The 17,964-nt window shown below is 43.2% G+C and overlaps 1 protein-coding gene across 2 annotated transcripts in view; it reads right to left on the bottom strand.

Moving 5' to 3' along the window:
- PARD3B (par-3 family cell polarity regulator beta) overlaps positions 1-14,298 on the bottom strand; it is a 257,615-nt gene extending 243,317 nt beyond the window's left edge. Inside the window, exon 1 of one of the 2 annotated variants that reach the window (XM_068122712.2) lies at positions 13,853-14,298. In XM_068122712.2, coding sequence (XP_067978813.2) covers positions 13,853-13,972 — 120 coding nt within the window. In that variant the 5' untranslated portion in view covers positions 13,973-14,298. The remainder of the gene's footprint in view (positions 1-13,852) is intronic. The other variant, XM_068122711.2, reaches the window with a different exon arrangement.
- Positions 14,299-17,964: the final 3,666 nt, after the last annotated feature.

Genomic DNA, 17,964 nt, shown 5'->3' with positions numbered 1-17,964 from the left:
GCCTGTGCTCTGCTTGCCGTGTTCTTCATTATCGTCGTTTATCGGCTCCCTTATTCTATTTCTTTTCATTTTACCTTCGCCTGCAGGCTTTGCTTGCGATAGGTTCTATTTTGTTTTGTTTTTTCAAATATTTCCTTAGTTTTGGTTCATTTATCGCTATGGCAAGCGGTCGTTTGCAGAATAGTATTTATGAGTCGCTGACTCGAAAGAATGGAGTCATCGTGAGTCCGCCCGACGGAGTTCGGGTCGAGGACATTGTGTTGGGCTTGGGAGAGCTCGTTGGGATCGAGAACGTTTTAGCGGCTTCGAAGATGAACCAACGAGTTGTGGTTTTTCTTTCAGAGGAGCGCTACGTAGCCCAGGCGGTCGAAACGGGTTTGTCGGTACCGCCGGACATTTTTGTTAATGTGAGTCCGATGGACACGCCGGCAGTGAAAGTGATTTTGTCGAATATTCCGCCGTGCGTGAAAAGCGGAGATATTGTGTCCGTTTTAAAACAGTTTGGGACCGTGGTGTCACGAGTCTCCATGATTCCTCTTCGTTTGCGATCCGATTCAACGGTTCGTCACATAATGTCGTTCCGACGGCATTGCTACATCGTGCTAAAGAACAACGCCCAGTCGCTCAATGCGTCGGCAACGCTGGTTGCTGATAAGCGAAACTACATGATGTACATCGCAACGGAGACGATGACGTGTTTCACCTGCGGGGAGCACGGACATTTGAAAGGTGCTTGTCCGACGTCCATGTCCGGTGGCACATCGACACGGACGGAGCCAAACGCTGCCTCAAGTGGCACATCGACACGGACCGAGCCAAATGCTGCCTCATGTGGCACATCCAGGACGCTGGATCAGCCTTCACTTTTGAGGCTTGAAACTGAGGAACCCCCGACGGAAGACGGGGTTTTCATCACTGTGACCTCCAAGAAGAGGCAAAAACGTGGCGGGGTTGGTGAGGACGTGCAATCGAGCCGTCCGAAAAAAATGGCGTCGGCAAAGGAGCTTAACGTTCCTGTTTCAGAAACGGATTCGTCCACGGCTGTTTTTGCTTTGCAAAACAGATTCAGTGTTTTAGGCGAAGAAGAAGAAGAAGAAGAAGTTTCCGCACCTGATTGTTGCGAGCCGCGCACAACGGCCCCAGAACCGATCGTAAACACCTCCATGACTACTGGCAAGGTGACCTCTAATGAGGTGCCTGATGCACCCCCACTCCCTGTTGAGTGTGAAATATCGGAAACCATGGAGGTGGAAAATGTAACGACCTCTTCTCCGGTAGAGTGCGAAGCCTCCGTTGCAGAAACCTCAGTTTCTCACCTGGATTTTAAAACCCCCATTACGGAAACACCGGTCCTGCCTCTGAAAAAGGGCGAATTTTCCGCTGTGGAAACACTCACATCAGAGTGTGTTAATGTTAATAGAAACTACTCTGATGATGACTCAGACGGTGCCTCGTCGCTTGCCTCCGGTGCTAGTATTGAAGCCTGGAATGAGCCAGGTTTGGCTCAAGGTTCCGAGGGAGGCGCTGAAGTGTCACCCACCAAGATCTTAAAGTTTCTTCAAGACACGTTTCGAAAGAAACAAATCAAAATCAATAATTTTTTCCCAGATTTGTCTGCTTTCATAACTTCCTCCAAACATCTCCTCCTCAAGGCAGAACAGCTTGGTGTGACAGAGTCACAAGTGTTTCGCCTTAGGAAATGTGTGCTCAAAGCCAGGAAGGAGTTGCAGGCACAGTCTGACTTCTTCCCCACTTAATTATTCATCTTTAAATTTACAAGATGACTTTTTCTATTGTAACCTTAAATATTAATGGGGGGTGCTCCCCCCTGCGTAAGGCCCAGGTAAAGTCGCTTGTCCAGCATAAACGCTTTGATATTGTTCTTTTGCAAGAGACGAGGTGTAGCCCTTCTTGCGTTAGTGAATGGAACAGAATGATGAAAGGACAGTGGTTCTTTAGCAGCTTGGCCTGCTCTCGTGCTGGAGTTGCTGTCTATTTGCATCATTCTTTCTGTGCACAGGGTGTCGCTTTTAAAGAAATTATTAAAGGGCATTTAGTCTCAGTAAATTTCTTTTTTAATGGTTATAAGCACACGATCCTAAATGTATATTCACCGAGTAATAGCACAGAAAGATTAAAAATTTTTACACAGTTGGATTTTACTCTCACGCACCTTGACTTTGATGGTATTGTTTGTCTGAGTGGGGATTTCAACTGCACAATGGACCCCACTCTTGATCGCAATGGAGCAGAGCCCCATCCAGCAAGCTTGGTGCCTCTAAGGGGAGCATTGTCCAAGTTTTCCTTTGTGGATGTGTGGAGGCTCCAGAATCCATCCGCACGTCAATATACATGGTGCCGCTGTGCAAATGGCCGGCTGTCTCTTGCGAGGCTGGACAGAATATATGTCAACAGTGACTCCTTAAATGTTGTGGGCCACGCTGTTGTAGCCCCGAGCGGTTTTTCGGACCACCATATGGCCATTCTTCATGTCCTTTCTCCGGCCCGGAATCGCGGTGCTGCTTACTGGACTTTCAACGTCAGCCTCTTGCAAAATGAAGCGTTTCTTGATGCTTTCCGGGCCTTTTGGGAAGTTATAAAGTTGCGAAAGCCTTCCTTCTCTTGCCTTGGGCAATGGTGGGATAACGCAAAGGCCCAGATTAGGTCATTTTGCCAACGATATAACTCCTTTTGTACGAAGAATGAAACAGCGATGCAAACTCTCATCGCCAAAGAGATCTTGTGTCTGCAATCAAACCTTCCGGCCCAGAGCGCTGAAAGGACTTGTTCTTTAATTGTGAAGAAGAAAGCCCTCCTTGCTAAGCTCTGCGCAAAGCAGGCTCGAGGGGCTCTAATACGATTACGAATGGAGAACCTGCGTTTCATTGATACCTCTTCGAAATTCTTCTTCGGTTTGGAACTGCGAGCGAAGAGAAACCAGCAAATAACTTCACTATGCACGCAAGGAGGTCGAACGACTCAGGACCAAAACGAGATCAGAAATTTGGCCAAAGAATATTTTTCAGATTTGTATTGTGCTAGGAACACAAAGAAGAATGTGATTCTTTCAATGACTGCTTCTCTGCCAACCCTGTCTGAGTCTGCACGGCAGCAACTGGACGAAGAAGTTACCCTAGGGGAACTCTTTGCCGCTTTGCAAACTTTGCCCACCGGCAAGGCTTCGGGGCTGGATGGAATCCCTGCGGAGCTCTATAAGGCCTTCTGGGACCAACTGGGACCCGAACTGCTCGGCCTCTTAATTGAGGGCCTGCATTCAGGCTTATTACCACTCAGTTGCCGTAGGGCTGTACTTGCCCTTATACCCAAGAAGGGAGACCTACAACAACTTCGGAATTGGCGTCCAATTTCCCTCCTCTGCACTGACTATAAAATTATTTCAAAAACTCTCGCAAACCGCCTCAAGCCTGTCATCGGGGATATTGTACACCCCGATCAATCATATTGTATCCCAAAAAGAACAATACATGATTGTATTTTTATTGTGCGTGACGCGATTGATATTTGTACCGCGGAACAAAGAAATGTTGGTCTAGTGTTTTTAGATCAAGAAAAGGCTTTTGATGCCATCGATCATTTTTATCTCTTTGCTGTTTTACGGGGGTTTGGTTTTGGTGAAACTTTCATCGGTCACGTCAAATTATTGTATAATAATATTTTTAGCCTGCTTAAGGTGAATAATATTTTAAGTCAGCCTTTTTCTGTGACTCGGGGTATTCGCCAAGGGTGCCCTTTGTCCGGCCTTCTTTATTCCCTCTCCGTTGAGCCTCTTCTGAATCGGTTGCGCACACGGCTTCGTGGTTTCTGTCCTCTGCCATTGGCCAACCCTGTAAAGACCGTCGCTTATGCGGATGACCTATGCGCGTTTGTTAATTCGGATGAAGATATTTGTGCCCTGGTCGAGTCCACCAATGAGTTTACCTTGGCTAGCTCCGTAAAGGTCAACTGGCAGAAGTCCAAAGCTCTTTACTTAGGTCCCCAGAATGGTATCCCCCCTCCGACCCTGCCAATGCAGCTTGAGTGGGCACATGATGGGATATGCTACCTCGGGGTCTTTCTCGGCACTCAGGATTTCCTTTCTAAAAACTGGGAATCGCTGATTACCAAGACTGAGCAGCGGCTGCAAAAATGGAGGGGACTATTGAGACAGCTTTCCTATCGGGGTCGTACTCTGGTCATCAATAATCTTGCGGCATCGATGCTGTGGCATAGGTTTATGGCACTACAGGCCCCAGGTTCTATTCTTAAAAAGCTCCAAAGTATTTTTATCAATTTCTTTTGGGATGGGAAGCACTGGCTCCGGCCCGGCGTAATAAGTCTGCCCATTGCCGAAGGTGGACAGGGATTGATAGACGTAACAAGTAAAGTGATGGCTTTTCGCCTCCTTGCATTACGAAGGCTGCTGTATTCCGATGTACCATGGAAAGCCTTTGCTCACTGCTTGCTCAGGCAAGCAGGGAGACTTGGCTTCGGTGACGAAATCTTTCTTCTTGACGCAGCGAGGGTGGACATAACATCGATCCCCTTGTTTTACAGAAGTATGCTGGAAGCATGGCGGACAGTCGCGTTTTGCCGCGACACCAGTGCCTATACTCTCCAAATGTTTTTAAATGAACCAATTTTCTTTAATCCCTTTTTTAAAGGGGTCTGTAGTGACCGTTCCTTTGTGCAAAAGTTCATTGATGTCAACTTTACCAAGGTCAAGCACCTTAGGAATCCCTTTACATATAGATGGAAGCCAGCTGCTAATGTTGCCGTGGCAACTGGTGTGAGATCCATCAGAGTTATTGGAAGGATTTTCTCTGTGATTTCACGAGCTTTTAAACTAACCGGGCTAAAGTGGGATCCAGAGATTGAGGCTGCCCTCCCTCTGTCCCAATGTCCTTTTCCACGTCTTTTAATTTCATTCCGGGGTTTTATCTCCTTTAACTCGATGGAGAAATCCTCGGTGTATAGTCTAAGTGTTAACACTCTCATTCCTGACAGACCTGCAGAGCCACGAGCTCATTGGAAAGCGTTGCTTCAAGCTGGCCATTCCGCAACAATCAAATGGCACGTGATGTATAAGGAGCCAATCGTCAAGCGCTCTGGGGATTTACAATGGCGGCTGGCGCACTACATCTTGCCTTGCAATGTTCTGTCCCATCGCATATGTTCTGAAAATTCAGAATTGTGCCCTTGCTGCGATGCCCCTGAAACCATTTTTCATGCCTTCATTGAGTGTTCGAGACTGTCCTCCCTTTTTAATATTTTATTACATGTGACTCAGGGGCTCGGTTTGATTTTCACACATTGTGTTTTTATATATGGTTTTAATATTTCTCATTTAAGTAAAAATGAATGTTTTTTAGGGAACTTCTTGTGCTCTGAAGCAAAGCTTGCCATTTATCTTTCAAGAAAATGGAAATTGCAGAACATTGATATTTTAGCTGATGACCTTTTAAGGATTTTTAAAGCGTCGGTTACATCTCGTGTCCATTTTGAGTTTGAAACCCATGATTTTGCTGTCTTTGAAAAACGATGGTGTGCCAAACAATCTTTATGTAGCTTGGTCAATGGTGTTTTAGTAATTAATTTATAATCTGGAATCTTTGCTTCTATGTTACCCCATCCACCATGCTCTTCCTCTGCATGTGTTGCATGTATTTTTCTTTGAAGTAAGCCATAACCCTTTTGTTTGGAAATAATTGTCTGGAATCACATTGAATGATACCTTTCAATAAAGAGGAACAAAAATCAAAAATCTCTCTCTCTCTCTCTCTCTCTCTCTCTCTCTCTCTCTCTCTCTCTCTCTCTCTCTCTCTCTCTCTCTCTTTATTGTGCTTGGTTATTTGATTCGACTTTATATATCGCCATTGGCCTGCCCTTTGGAACAGTAAAGGCCATCAACAGTAAAGGGCCAAAAGACAAATTATGCCATGGGCTTCGACCCCTGTTAGCAAGACATATTTGTGATGGTGTTTCATAAGTAAATAGGGTAGGATATAGGTATTATCTTGAATGTGCTGTTAGAGTGTAATTAGCTCTGCAACCGATGGCTGGTGGTGGTTATACGTTTTCACCCCTGCTTGTTTGTCTGTCTGTCAAAAGAGTTAGTTAGTAAGATCTCAAAAAGTTATACAAGGATTCCGACAAAACCTGGTGGGCAGGTTAGGTGTGTGACGAGGATGAATCGATTTGGTTACATTGAAGATCCATCCGGATATGAGAAAATTTTAAGTGATTCTTCACAATTGAGAGATGAGGCCAAAAACGACATATAGTAGAAGATATTTCAAAAGGTTGTGGACAGGTTATGAGAAAATTTGGTGGATGAGTTGTGTAAGTGACAAGAACAAGCCAATTAGATCTTGGTTCTGGTCCGGATCCAATGGGATACAAAACGTAAACTGTTTATAAACATGAACTGTTCAACACAGAAAAAAACACAAACACAAACACAAACCCTGTGTGATTTTGGCCGAAACAATGCAGAAATCAAGATAATCACCAAATTTCAAGACCTCAAGAATGAAGTCAAAAGATCAGGGAAGCTGAACAACGCTGAAATTGTACCAGTGATAATTTGGAGCAACGGGAATGATAAAGAAGAACTTAATGGAGACATTAAACACCATACCTGGAAATATCACTACAAACAAACTACAGTTGGAAGCTTTCCAGGGCTCAGTGACGATCCTGAAAATTACCCTCCGACCAAAACTTTGAGAACAAGAAAACCAAGAAAACTTCACAACGTGGTCCATGAATCATGGTCCATAACTGAAAAGGAGGTGGAAACTTTGAGACATGGGAGGACAGGACACTGTTCCACCATGTGAAACCCGCATATGGACATAACAACCAATGACACACGAACGAACTCTCCCTCTTCCACTCCCATACATACTCCACCGTAATATATTGAATTCATTATACGGTAAGGAGCAGGGTGTGAGTGGTAGGGAGTGAATTAGTTTGTTTACAAACTCATATTGTACATATCTATATATACACAAAGAATTAAGTTAAGCACCCCCCCCCGTTTTTTTACAACCTCGCACATTACAAGTTTGTTGTCGTCAAAACAGTGTAATATACCCATGATATTGCTATATTTTCTGGAGAGGTGATATTATGGTCACATAAAAACATAACAATCATGCCGTTTTCAATATTTTATTCTGAATAATTTAAGGTGAAATTTTTTGGGAATTTTAGGCATATTTTCACCTCAATTTAAGTATGGAGCTATAGGTCCATCACGGACAGTGTGGATGACGTTTATGTTTTCTAACGTACAGTCATTGTTCTGAGAAGACCTCTAGCGATCTTTGCGTCAATCCCATCTTCATGGATGACAACGCCAGGCCTCACCGTGCGAGACGCGTCCGAGCCTTGCTGGAGCAAGGTGCTGTGACAACCATCCCCTGGCCTGCGTACAGTCCTGACCTGAACCCCCTCGAGCACGTTTGGGACATGTTGGGACGACAAATTGCGAAGATGGTCCCTCCAATAGCCAATCTGGATGAATTGGAACGTGCATTACATCGGGAATGGAACAACCTGCCACAGCAACGCATACGACGGCTTACAGGGTCTATGGGACGTAGGGTTGAGTCAGTGATCCGATCACGTGGGTCCTACCCACGTTATTGACGCAAAGATCGCTAGAGGTCTTCTCAGAACAATGACTGTACGTTAGAAAACATAAACGTCATCCACACTGTCCGTGATGGACCTATAGCTCCATACTTAAATTGAGGTGAAAATATGCCTAAAATTCCCAAAAAATTTCACCTTAAATTATTCAGAATAAAATATTGAAAACGGCATGATTGTTATGTTTTTATGTGACCATAATATCACTTCTCCAGAAAATATAGCAATATCATGGGTATATTACACTGTTTTGACGACAACAAACTTGTAATGTGCGAGGTTGTAAAAAAACGGGGGGGGGGGGGTGCTTAACTTAATTCTTTGTGTATATTAATGTATGTATATATATATACAGTCACATGAAAAAGTAAATACACCCCATGTAAAGTTTTGACTTTTTCAACATATTTCAACATACAGCTATTTGATTTTCATTTCAACAATATTGATAGATAAAGGTGATATAATATAACAAATATCATGAAACATTTACATTTTGTAGTCCATTGTATAATTTAAATAAACATAAATGCAAATTTCACATGTGGAGAAAGTAAGTACACCCTTGGCTGTAATAGATGGTATTGCCCCTTTGGCAGAAACAACCTCTAGCAGGCGTTTCTTATAACTGCCTAACAGTCTCTGAAATCGACTGGGAGAAATTTTTGCCCACTCCTCCATGCAGAATTCTTTCAGCTGTGCGATGTTTGAGGGGTTTCTTGCATGCGCACCTCGTTTCAAATCCCCCCACAACATCTCGATGGGATTTAGATCCGTGCTTTGACTTGGCCATTCCAGAACCCTCCATTTCTTTCTTTTCAGCCATTCCTTGGTGGATTTACTGGTATGTTTAGGGTCATTGTCATGTTGCAAGGTCCACCTTTGGTTGAGCTTCAACTTCCTGACAGATGGCTTCACATTATCCTCAAGCACCCTCTGGTACAATGAAGAATTAATAGTGGATTCTATGATGGTGAGCTGCCCAGGCTCTGATGCAGCAAAGCTGCCCCAAACCATAGTATTTCCACCACCATGCTTTACAGTTGGTATCAGGTTCTTGTGGTCAAATGCTGTCTTTGGTTTTCGCCAAACATGTCTTCTGGTACTGTGGCCAAATAGCTCTACCTTTGAGTCATCTGTCCAGTGCACATTGTTGCAGAAGTGCTGGTCTTTGCCCAGGTGTTCATTGGCAAACTTTAGTCTTGCCCTGATGTTCTTTCTGGACAACAAATGTTTCCTCCAGGCACACCTCCCATGTAGATCAAATTTGTGCAGCCTCTTTCTAATGGTAGAGTCGTGCACTTTGACATCAACAGTGGCAAGAGCTACCTGTAGGTCTCGTGATGACATTCTGGGGTTCTTAGAGACTTCTTTCAGCATCTTGCGGTCTGCTCTCGGACTGAACTTGCTGGAGCAGCCTGGCCTGAACAAGTTGGCAGTTGTTTGGCATCTTCTCCACTTGTAGATGATCTTCCGAACAGTCGAATGATTGATTTCAAATTGTTTGGAGATCTTTTTAAATCCCTTCCCAGACTCGTAGGCATCTACAACCATCTTTCTGAAGGCCTCAGAGAGCTCTTTTGATCTCGGCATAGTGACGCCGCACACTTCAACAACAAAGAGCAAACCAAACTAAATGTCAGAGGTTTAAATAAGACAGGTTCCTCCAAGATCCTCTCTGATGATGTACTAATCATTTGCACCTGAGCTGATGCACCTGGTTCTAATTTTAGGTATTTGAAGTAGTGATAAATGTAGGGGTGTACTTACTTTTTCCACATGCGAAATTTGGATTTATGTTTATTTAAATTATACAATGGACTACAAAATGTAAATGTTTCATGATATTTGTTATATTATATCACCTTTATCTATCAATATTGTTGAAATGAAGATCAAATAGCTGTATGTTGAAATGTGTTGAAAAAGTCAAAACTTTACATCGGGTGTACTTACTTTTTCACGTGACTGTAACTCCAATCATAAATTGATACAATAACAAAATACTGTGTTAAATGACGATTGTATTGTGATATTATTAAACCAGCTCATTATCGTCATGTGTTCACTTCAGGATTTGGGGCAGCTCAGTATTGAGTCAATTCCAAATTTATAATTTTATTGAGGAACTTATGCAACCTCCTACCTACTTCACAACATGGCCCACACATAAGCCTGGATATACATCGACACAATATGTTTTATTAACTTAATGTTGACAAAGATGTGCTCACCTCCCAGATGAGCAAAGTAAGCTGTCGTTTTGTGTATTTGTCCTTTGTCGGAGGTAAACAGCCAACTTTCAGTCCATAAACGTGTCCTGCTAAGTCCCAATTATCCGTGGACACTGCAGACCAACTCTCGTATCGGCAAAGTCTCAAATTCTTCTCCTTTTTACCGTGTATAGTAAAACATTCTCTACGCCGTAGACTATAATCGATCACAAATCATACCATTGATTGAAAATCTATTCTTATTGATCAGGGGATATACCATTCATTTAAAATTAGTTCAAATTGAGCACGAATCACAGCATCAGGTAAAATATTCATTCCAATCGATCTCATCGTCACAACATTGTGGTTTACAATGGTTCCCCAATCAATGACACATCTAATCATTGGTTAATACTAGGCTCAAATCGATGACATGAAATTATGAAATGATCTAAAAATCGACTCCAATTGATCAATACGGTCAAATCGGTCAAATATTACACTGTTGACTTAAAATCCTGACCAAATTGATTGTATGACACTTAATTGATTTGAACTGAACCCAATAGTTTAATGTACAAGGTGAATCCCGTGCAGTGTCTGGCTCATAAAGCAAAGCATGGTGTCCACGTCACAAAGACAATCCAATGATAGGTCACAAAACAAACCCTGCACAGTATATGCGTCACCAAGTGAACCCTGCACAAGGCCCACTCATATATGCGCCACAAATCGAACCCTTGTGCCGGTGTCCTGAAATGAACCCAGGAGTCATGGTATCCACATAACAAAGTGCTCTCCATTGGCCACATCAAAAATTGAACACTACTGTCCACCTCACAAAACGAATCTTGTATGGTTTCTATACCTCAAAAAGCAAGCCCAGGTAGCCAGTACCATTGTTAGTAGGCGAACCCCATTGCATGCGTCCCAAATCAAATCATGGAGTTACAGTCACATGACCAACTGCGGTGACCCGATCACAAAAATAATTGTGGAATGCGTATGTTACAAAATGAATGCCGGAGACTGTCACAAAGGAAACCCCGTTGTGTGCGTCAAAAAACGAAACCCAGAGTCTGTGTCACAACGTCAACTTTGCATGTGTTAATGTCACACAGAGAACCCAGTGCCGTGTTAGAAAGGGAATTAGTGTTGTGTTAGAAAGGTAAACCCAGTGCAGTGTTAGAAAGGTAAACCCAGTGTCGTGTTAGAAAGGGAATTACAGTGTTGTGTTAGAAAGGTAAACCCAGTGCCGTGTTAGAAAGGGAATTAGTGTTGTGTTAGAAAGGTAAACCCAGTGCAGTGTTAGAAAGGGAATTAGTGTTGTGTTAGAAAGGTAAACCCAGTGTCGTGTTAGAAAGGGAATTACAGTGTTGTGTTAGAAAGGTAAACCCAGTGCCGTGTTAGAAAGGGAATTAGTGTTGTGTTAGAAAGGTAAACCCAGTGCAGTGTTAGAAAGGTAAACCCAGTGCCGTGTTAGAAAGGGAATTACAGTGTTGTGCTAGAAAAGGAATCCCAGTTCCGTGTTAGAAAGGGAATTACAGTGTTGTGTTTGAAAGGGAATTGCAGTGTTTTGTTAGAAAGGGAATCCCAGTTCCGTGTTAGAAAGGGAATTACAGTGTTGTGCTAGAAAGGGGATCCCAGTTCCGTGTTGGAAAGGGAATTACAGTGTTGTGCTAGAAAGGGAATTACAGTGTTGTGCTCGAAAGGGAATCCCAGTTCCGTGTTAGAAAGGGAATTACAGTGTTGTGCTAGAAAGGGGATCCCAGTGTCATGTTAGAAAGGGAATCCCAGTTCCGTGTTAGAAAGGGAATTACAGTGTTGTGCTAGAAAGGGGATCCCAGTTCCGTGTTCGAAAGGGAATTACAGTGTTGTGCTAGAAAGGGAATTACAGTGTTGTGCTCGAAAGGGAATCCCAGTTCCGTGTTAGAAAGGGAATTACAGTGTTGTGCTAGAAAAGGAATCCCAGTTCCGTGTTACAAAGGGAATCCCAGTTCCGTGTTCGAAAGGGAATTACAGTGTTGTGCCAGAAAGGTAAACCCAGTGTCATGTTAGAAAGGGAATCCCAGTGTCGTGTTAGAAAGGGAATTCCAGTGTCGTGTTTGAAAGGGAATCCCAGTGTCGTGTTTGAAAGGGAATCCCAGTGTCGTGTTAGAAAGGGAATCCCAGTGTCGTGTTTGAAATGGAATTCCAGTGTCGTGTTAGAAAAGGTAAACCCAGTGTCGTGTTTGAAAGGGAATCCCAGTGTCGTGTTAGAAAAGGTAAACCCAGTGTCGTGTTTGAAAGGGAATCCCAGTGTCGTGTTAGAAAGGGAATCCCAGTGTCGTGTTGGAAAGGGAATCCCAGTGTCATGTTAGAAAGGTAAACCAAGTATTGTGTTAGAAAGGTAAACCCAGCGTCGTGTTCGAAAGGTAAACCCAGCGTCGTCGTGTTAGAAAGGGAATCCCAGTGTCATGTTAGAAAGAGAATCCCAGTGTCGTGTTCGAAAGGTAAACCCATTGTCGTGTTAGAAAGGTAAACCCAGTGCCGTGTTACAAAGGTAAAGCCAATGTCGTGTTTGAAAGATAAACCCAGTGTTGTGTTAGAAAGGTAAACCAAGTGTTGTGTTAGAAAGGTAAACCCAGTGTCGTGTTAGAAAGGTAAACTCAGTGTCGTGTTAGAAAGGTAAACCAAGTGTTGTGTTAGAAAGGGAATCCCAGTGTCGTGTTAGAAAGGTAAACTCAGTGTCGTGTTAGAAAGGTAAACCAAGTGTTGTGTTAGAAAGGGAATCCCAGTGTCGTGTTAGAAAGGTAAACCCAGTGCCGTGTTAGAAAGGTAAACCAAGTGTTGTGATTGAAAGACAATCTCAGTGTCGTGTTAGAAAGGCAAACCCAGTGTCGTGTTCGAAAGGTAAACCAAGTGTTGTGTTAGAAAGATAAACCCAGTGCCGTGTTAGAAGGATTTACAGTGCCGTGTTAGAAAGGGAATCCCAGTGCCGTGTTAGAAAGGGATTTACAGTGCCGTGTTAGAAAGGGAATCCCAGTGCCGTGTTAGAAAGGGAATCCCAGTGCCGTGTTAGAAAGGGAATCCCAGTGCCGTGTTAGAAAGGGAATTACAGTGTCGTGTTAGAAAGGTAAACCCAGTGTCGTGTTGGAAAGGTAAACCCAGTGTCGTGTTTGAAAGGGAATCCCAGTGCCGTGTTAGAAAGGGAATTACAGTGTCGTGTTAGAAAGGTAAACCCAGTGTCGTGTTGGAAAGGTAAACCCAGTGTCGTGTTTGAAATGGAATCCCAGTGCCGTGTTAGAAAGGGAATTACAGTGTGGTGTTAGAAAGGTAAACCCAGTGTCGTGTTAGAAAGGTACACCCAGTGTCGTGTTGGAAAGGGAAGCCCAGTGTCGTGTTAGAAAGGGAATCCCAGTGTCGTGTTATAAAGGTAAACCCAGTACCGTGTTCGAAAGGTAAACCCAGTGCCGTGTTAGAAAGGTAAACCGAGTGCCGTGTTAGAAAGGTAAAACGACTGAGGACGTGCTAAAGTGAACCCTGCATAGTGTCTTCATCAGAGCGATCCCTGATATCCGCATCAAAAGTGAACACCGCTGTCCACGTCAGAATGCGAAACCTCATGCGGTATTCATGACACAAGGCGATCCTACATAAGGCAACGTCACACAGCCGACCACAGAGTCCTCGTCACAAAGTAAACCTTGAGTGGTGTCTATACGCCCTGAAGCGCATAGAAGAGTTTGCGTCACAAAGCGGACCCCGTGTATATTACGTCACAAAGTGGACCCCGCGTCTGTCTACGTCACAAAGTGGACCCCGCGTCTGTCTACGTCATAAAGCGAACCCCAGATCATCGTCACAATGCGAACCATGTGTGGTGCACGTCACGAAGCGATCTCCGCGTTGCGTGCGTCACAAAGCAAATCATGTCTGTGCGTACGTCATAAAGCGAACTCTAGAGTCCCCGTCACAAGACGCACTCAGCCGCTCACCTTCCCAGCAGCCTTGCGGTACCGGGTCACGGCTTCGCCCACGAGCTCCTGCACGCGGATCGCCCCGTTCCCACAAGGAACGACCACCCGGGTGGACCCGAAACAAACGACCACCTTCATCCCTGGCCGTCTCGGTGGAACAAGCGAGACGCGCCTCACATCCTCATCCTCCTCTTCTACACAATGGTTCTCTCAGGGCGAGCGGCGGAAGAACTGGGAAGAGCAAGACCGGAGCGCATTTGGAATTCCCGAAGAGCGCGGAGCTTCACGGGACAAAGAATGGAGGAACGAGCTCTTCTTCTTCCTTTACACAACCATCTCGCTTCTCACTCTTCGGCATTCATCATCTCATCCCTTTCTTGCACCTCTTTCTTATTCCATGATGAACGCTCCATGTTCGTTCTTCCTGCTTTCCACTCCCCTGCTCTCGTGCCCCTCCTCTGCATGCGACACTCCCCGCCCCGACCCCTCACCCTCTCCAAGTCATTCTTTTCTCCATAGACGAGGATGTGCGAGGGGATGGGGGAGGGGGTTAAGCTGGGATTTAACGAGCTTGTGAACCCCTCATGGCTGTGACGAGGCCACGTCCACCACCGACACTTTTTTTAATTTGTTTGCATTCACCTGCACAACGTGGTACCGTATTGGGGATTTAAATGGGCATTATATTGTAACCCCAGTCCGACAATGTTAGACCATAAATGTAACCATAGTTGTACATTATTTGACCATAAATGTAAGATGTAACCATAGTTGTACATTCTTTGACCATAAATGTAAGATGTAACCATAGTTGTACATTCTTTGACCATAAATGTAAGATGTAACCATAGTTGTACATTCTGAGACCATACATGTAAGATGTAACCATAGATGTACATTCTTAGACCATACATGTAAGATGTAACCATAGATGTACATTCTGAGACCACACATGTAAGATGTAACCATAGATGTACATTCATAGACCATACATGTAAGATGTAACCCTAGTTCTACATCCTTAGACCATACATGTAAGATGTAACCATAGTTGTACATCCTTAGACCATACATGTAAGATGTAACCATAGTTGTACATTCTTAGACCATACATGTAAGATGTAACAATAGTTGTACATTCTTAGACCATACATGTAAGATGTAACCATAGTTGTACATTCTTAGACCATACATGTAAGATGTAACCATAGTTGTACATTCTTAGAACATACAAGTAAGATGCAACCACAGTTGTAAATTCCTAGACCATACATGTAAGATGTAACCATAGATGTACATTCTTAGACCATACATGTAAGATGTAACCATAGTTGTACATTCTTAGACTATACATGTAAGATGTAACCATAGTTGAACATTCTTAGACCATACATGTAAGATGTAACCATAGATGTACATTCTGAGACCATACATATAAGATGTAACCATAGTTGTACATTCTTAGACCACACATTTAAGATGTAACCATAGTTGTACATTCTTAGACCATACATGTAAGATGTAACCCTAGTTCTACATCCTTCGACCATACATGTAAGATGTAACCATAGTTGTACATTCCTAGACCATACATGTAAGATGTAACCCTAGTTCTACATCCTTCGACCATACATGTAAGATGAAACCATAGTTGTACATTCTTAGACCATACATGTAAGATGTAACCATAGATGTACATTCTTAGACCATACATGTAAGATGTAACCACAGTTGTACATTCTTAGACCATACATGTAAGATGTAACCATAGTTCTACATCCTTAGACCATACATGTAACCCGAGTTCTACATCCATGGACCATACATGCAAGATGTAACCATAGTTCTACATTCTTAGACCACACATGTAAGATGTAACCATAGTTCTACATTCTTAGACCATATATGTAAGATGTACCATAGTTCTACATTCTTAGACCATACATGTAAGATGTAACCATAGTTCTACATTCTTAGACCATACATGGAAGATGTACCATTGTTGTACATTCTTAGACCATACATGTAAGATGTAACCATAGTTCTACATTCTTTGACCATATATGTAAGATGTAACCATAGTTCTACATCCTTAGACCATACATGTAAGATGTGACCATAGTTGTACATTCTTAGACCATACATGTAAGATGTAACCATAGTTCTACATCCTTAGACCATACATGTAACCCGAGTTCTACATCCATGGACCATACATGTAAGATGTAACCATAGTTCTACATTCTTAGACCACACATGTAAGATGTAACCATAGTTCTACATTCCTAGACCATATATGTAAGATGTAACCATAGTTCTACATCCTTAGACCATACATGCAAGATGTAACCATAGTTGTACATTCTTAGACCATACATGTAAGATGTAACCATAGTTGTACATTCTTAGACCATACATGTAAGATGTAACCATAGATGTACATTCTGAGACCATACATGTAAGATGTAACGATAGATGTACATTCTTAGACCATCCATCTAAGATGTAACCATAGTTCTCCATTCTTAGACCATAAATGTAACCATTGTTCTTCAACCTTAGACCTTACATGTAACCCTAGTTCTACATCATTAGACGATACATGTCACCCTAGTTCTACATCCTTAGACCATAGATGTAAGATGTAACAATAGTTGTACATTCTTAGACCATAAATGTAACTATAGTTCTACATTCTTGGACCATAAATGTAACTATAGTTCTACAATCTTGGACCATAAATCTAACTATAGTTCTACATTCTTGGACCATAAATGTAACCATAGTTCGACATTCTTCGACGATAAATGTAACCCCAGTCCTACATTGCTAGTTCATAAATGTAGCCCCAGTCCTACATTGCTAGTTCATAAATGTAGCCCCAGTCCTACATTGCTAGTTCATGGAATCCAACATCGCTAGTGTTACATGCTCCTCCCCTGACCCCCTGGTCACAGTGTACCTCCGAGCCCCGAGAGGAGTCACGGCAGAAAAATGTGTTATTCTGTGTCAAAAATCAATGGTGAAACCACACCAATTGTTAACAACAAACAAATATTGTATTAAAAATCACACAATAATAACAGTACAACAATAATAGCAATCAAAAGTACAATCAATGTATATCTTATGATGGTACCATCAGCTAGTATATAGTAACTCACTGTGCGCCAAGTGAGCGTAACAAGAACATTCCCCAATGTCTCTTATTCCCAGCTTCAAGACGAAGTTGATTCGCTCCAGCGATCACTAGATCGATGTCCAATCGAGACCAGAATCCCGTGCGAATGGCAAGGGCAGTCACACAGCCGAAGCTGTACAAAGGCGCCCTCAAAGCGACTGGGAAATCCAAAGGCGCCCTACAGGCGACTGAGAGATCACACCCTCGGGTATGGACGAATTAGCCTTCAAAAAGCCACGTCACACACGCCCCAGATCGACATCTGAATGCGGTGAGAATTGTCGAAAAGAAACGAAACCGCGAGCGAAGCACAAGTCCTACGTGAGTCAAAATGGCCGACGACCCGCTCTTGAGATGGGACGGACCAGCAATAATTCTCTTCGGAATGCACCGCCAAAAACCTGACACGCAGGTTTTTCAGTCACAGTGATGACAACTCGGTCGTAGGGATCCCTTTCCCGGAAACCCGAAAGTTCGCTAGTGACTCTTGCTCGCCAACGTTCGCTTCAGAACCCGGAGCAACTCAGCTTTCTTGTCCGCCTCATTCGCTCCGCCCCTTTTCTCCCTTTCGCTTTGTTGTCATCCGGTTCCTGTTTCATTGAAAACCTTAACCTTTTATCTTTTGAAAACAGTTCATGGACAATAAACCTTTTGAACACAATAATAGTATATGGAATCAGAAATATTTACAGTGGATGCAAACACCACAACGGAAGTGTCGAATCCGTAACACTTCCCCCGTCAAGAAAGAAAGTTTGAACATAGTGAAAACTTTCTTTGCAGGCTAAAAACATTTTTTGAATGAAGGTTAAGGGGTTGTGATCAAAAATCCAAAGTCAAGCAAATCTATAGGACTTTTTCGGGAGGCCGAGCTGAGAGCCAGGTTTCATGGTGGTTGGGTGGTGAGGCCTGGAAGTATTCACGACATGGACGCCTTTAGGATCGTGGA

The sequence above is a fragment of the Myxine glutinosa genome, chromosome 7 (genome assembly GCF_964187855.1).
Source record: "Myxine glutinosa chromosome 7, kmMyxGlut1.1, whole genome shotgun sequence".
In the NCBI taxonomy this organism is placed as follows: domain Eukaryota; kingdom Metazoa; phylum Chordata; class Myxini; order Myxiniformes; family Myxinidae; genus Myxine; species Myxine glutinosa.
The sequence above is the reverse complement of the archived record's forward strand: the minus strand, read 5'-3'. Positions and strand labels throughout refer to the sequence as shown.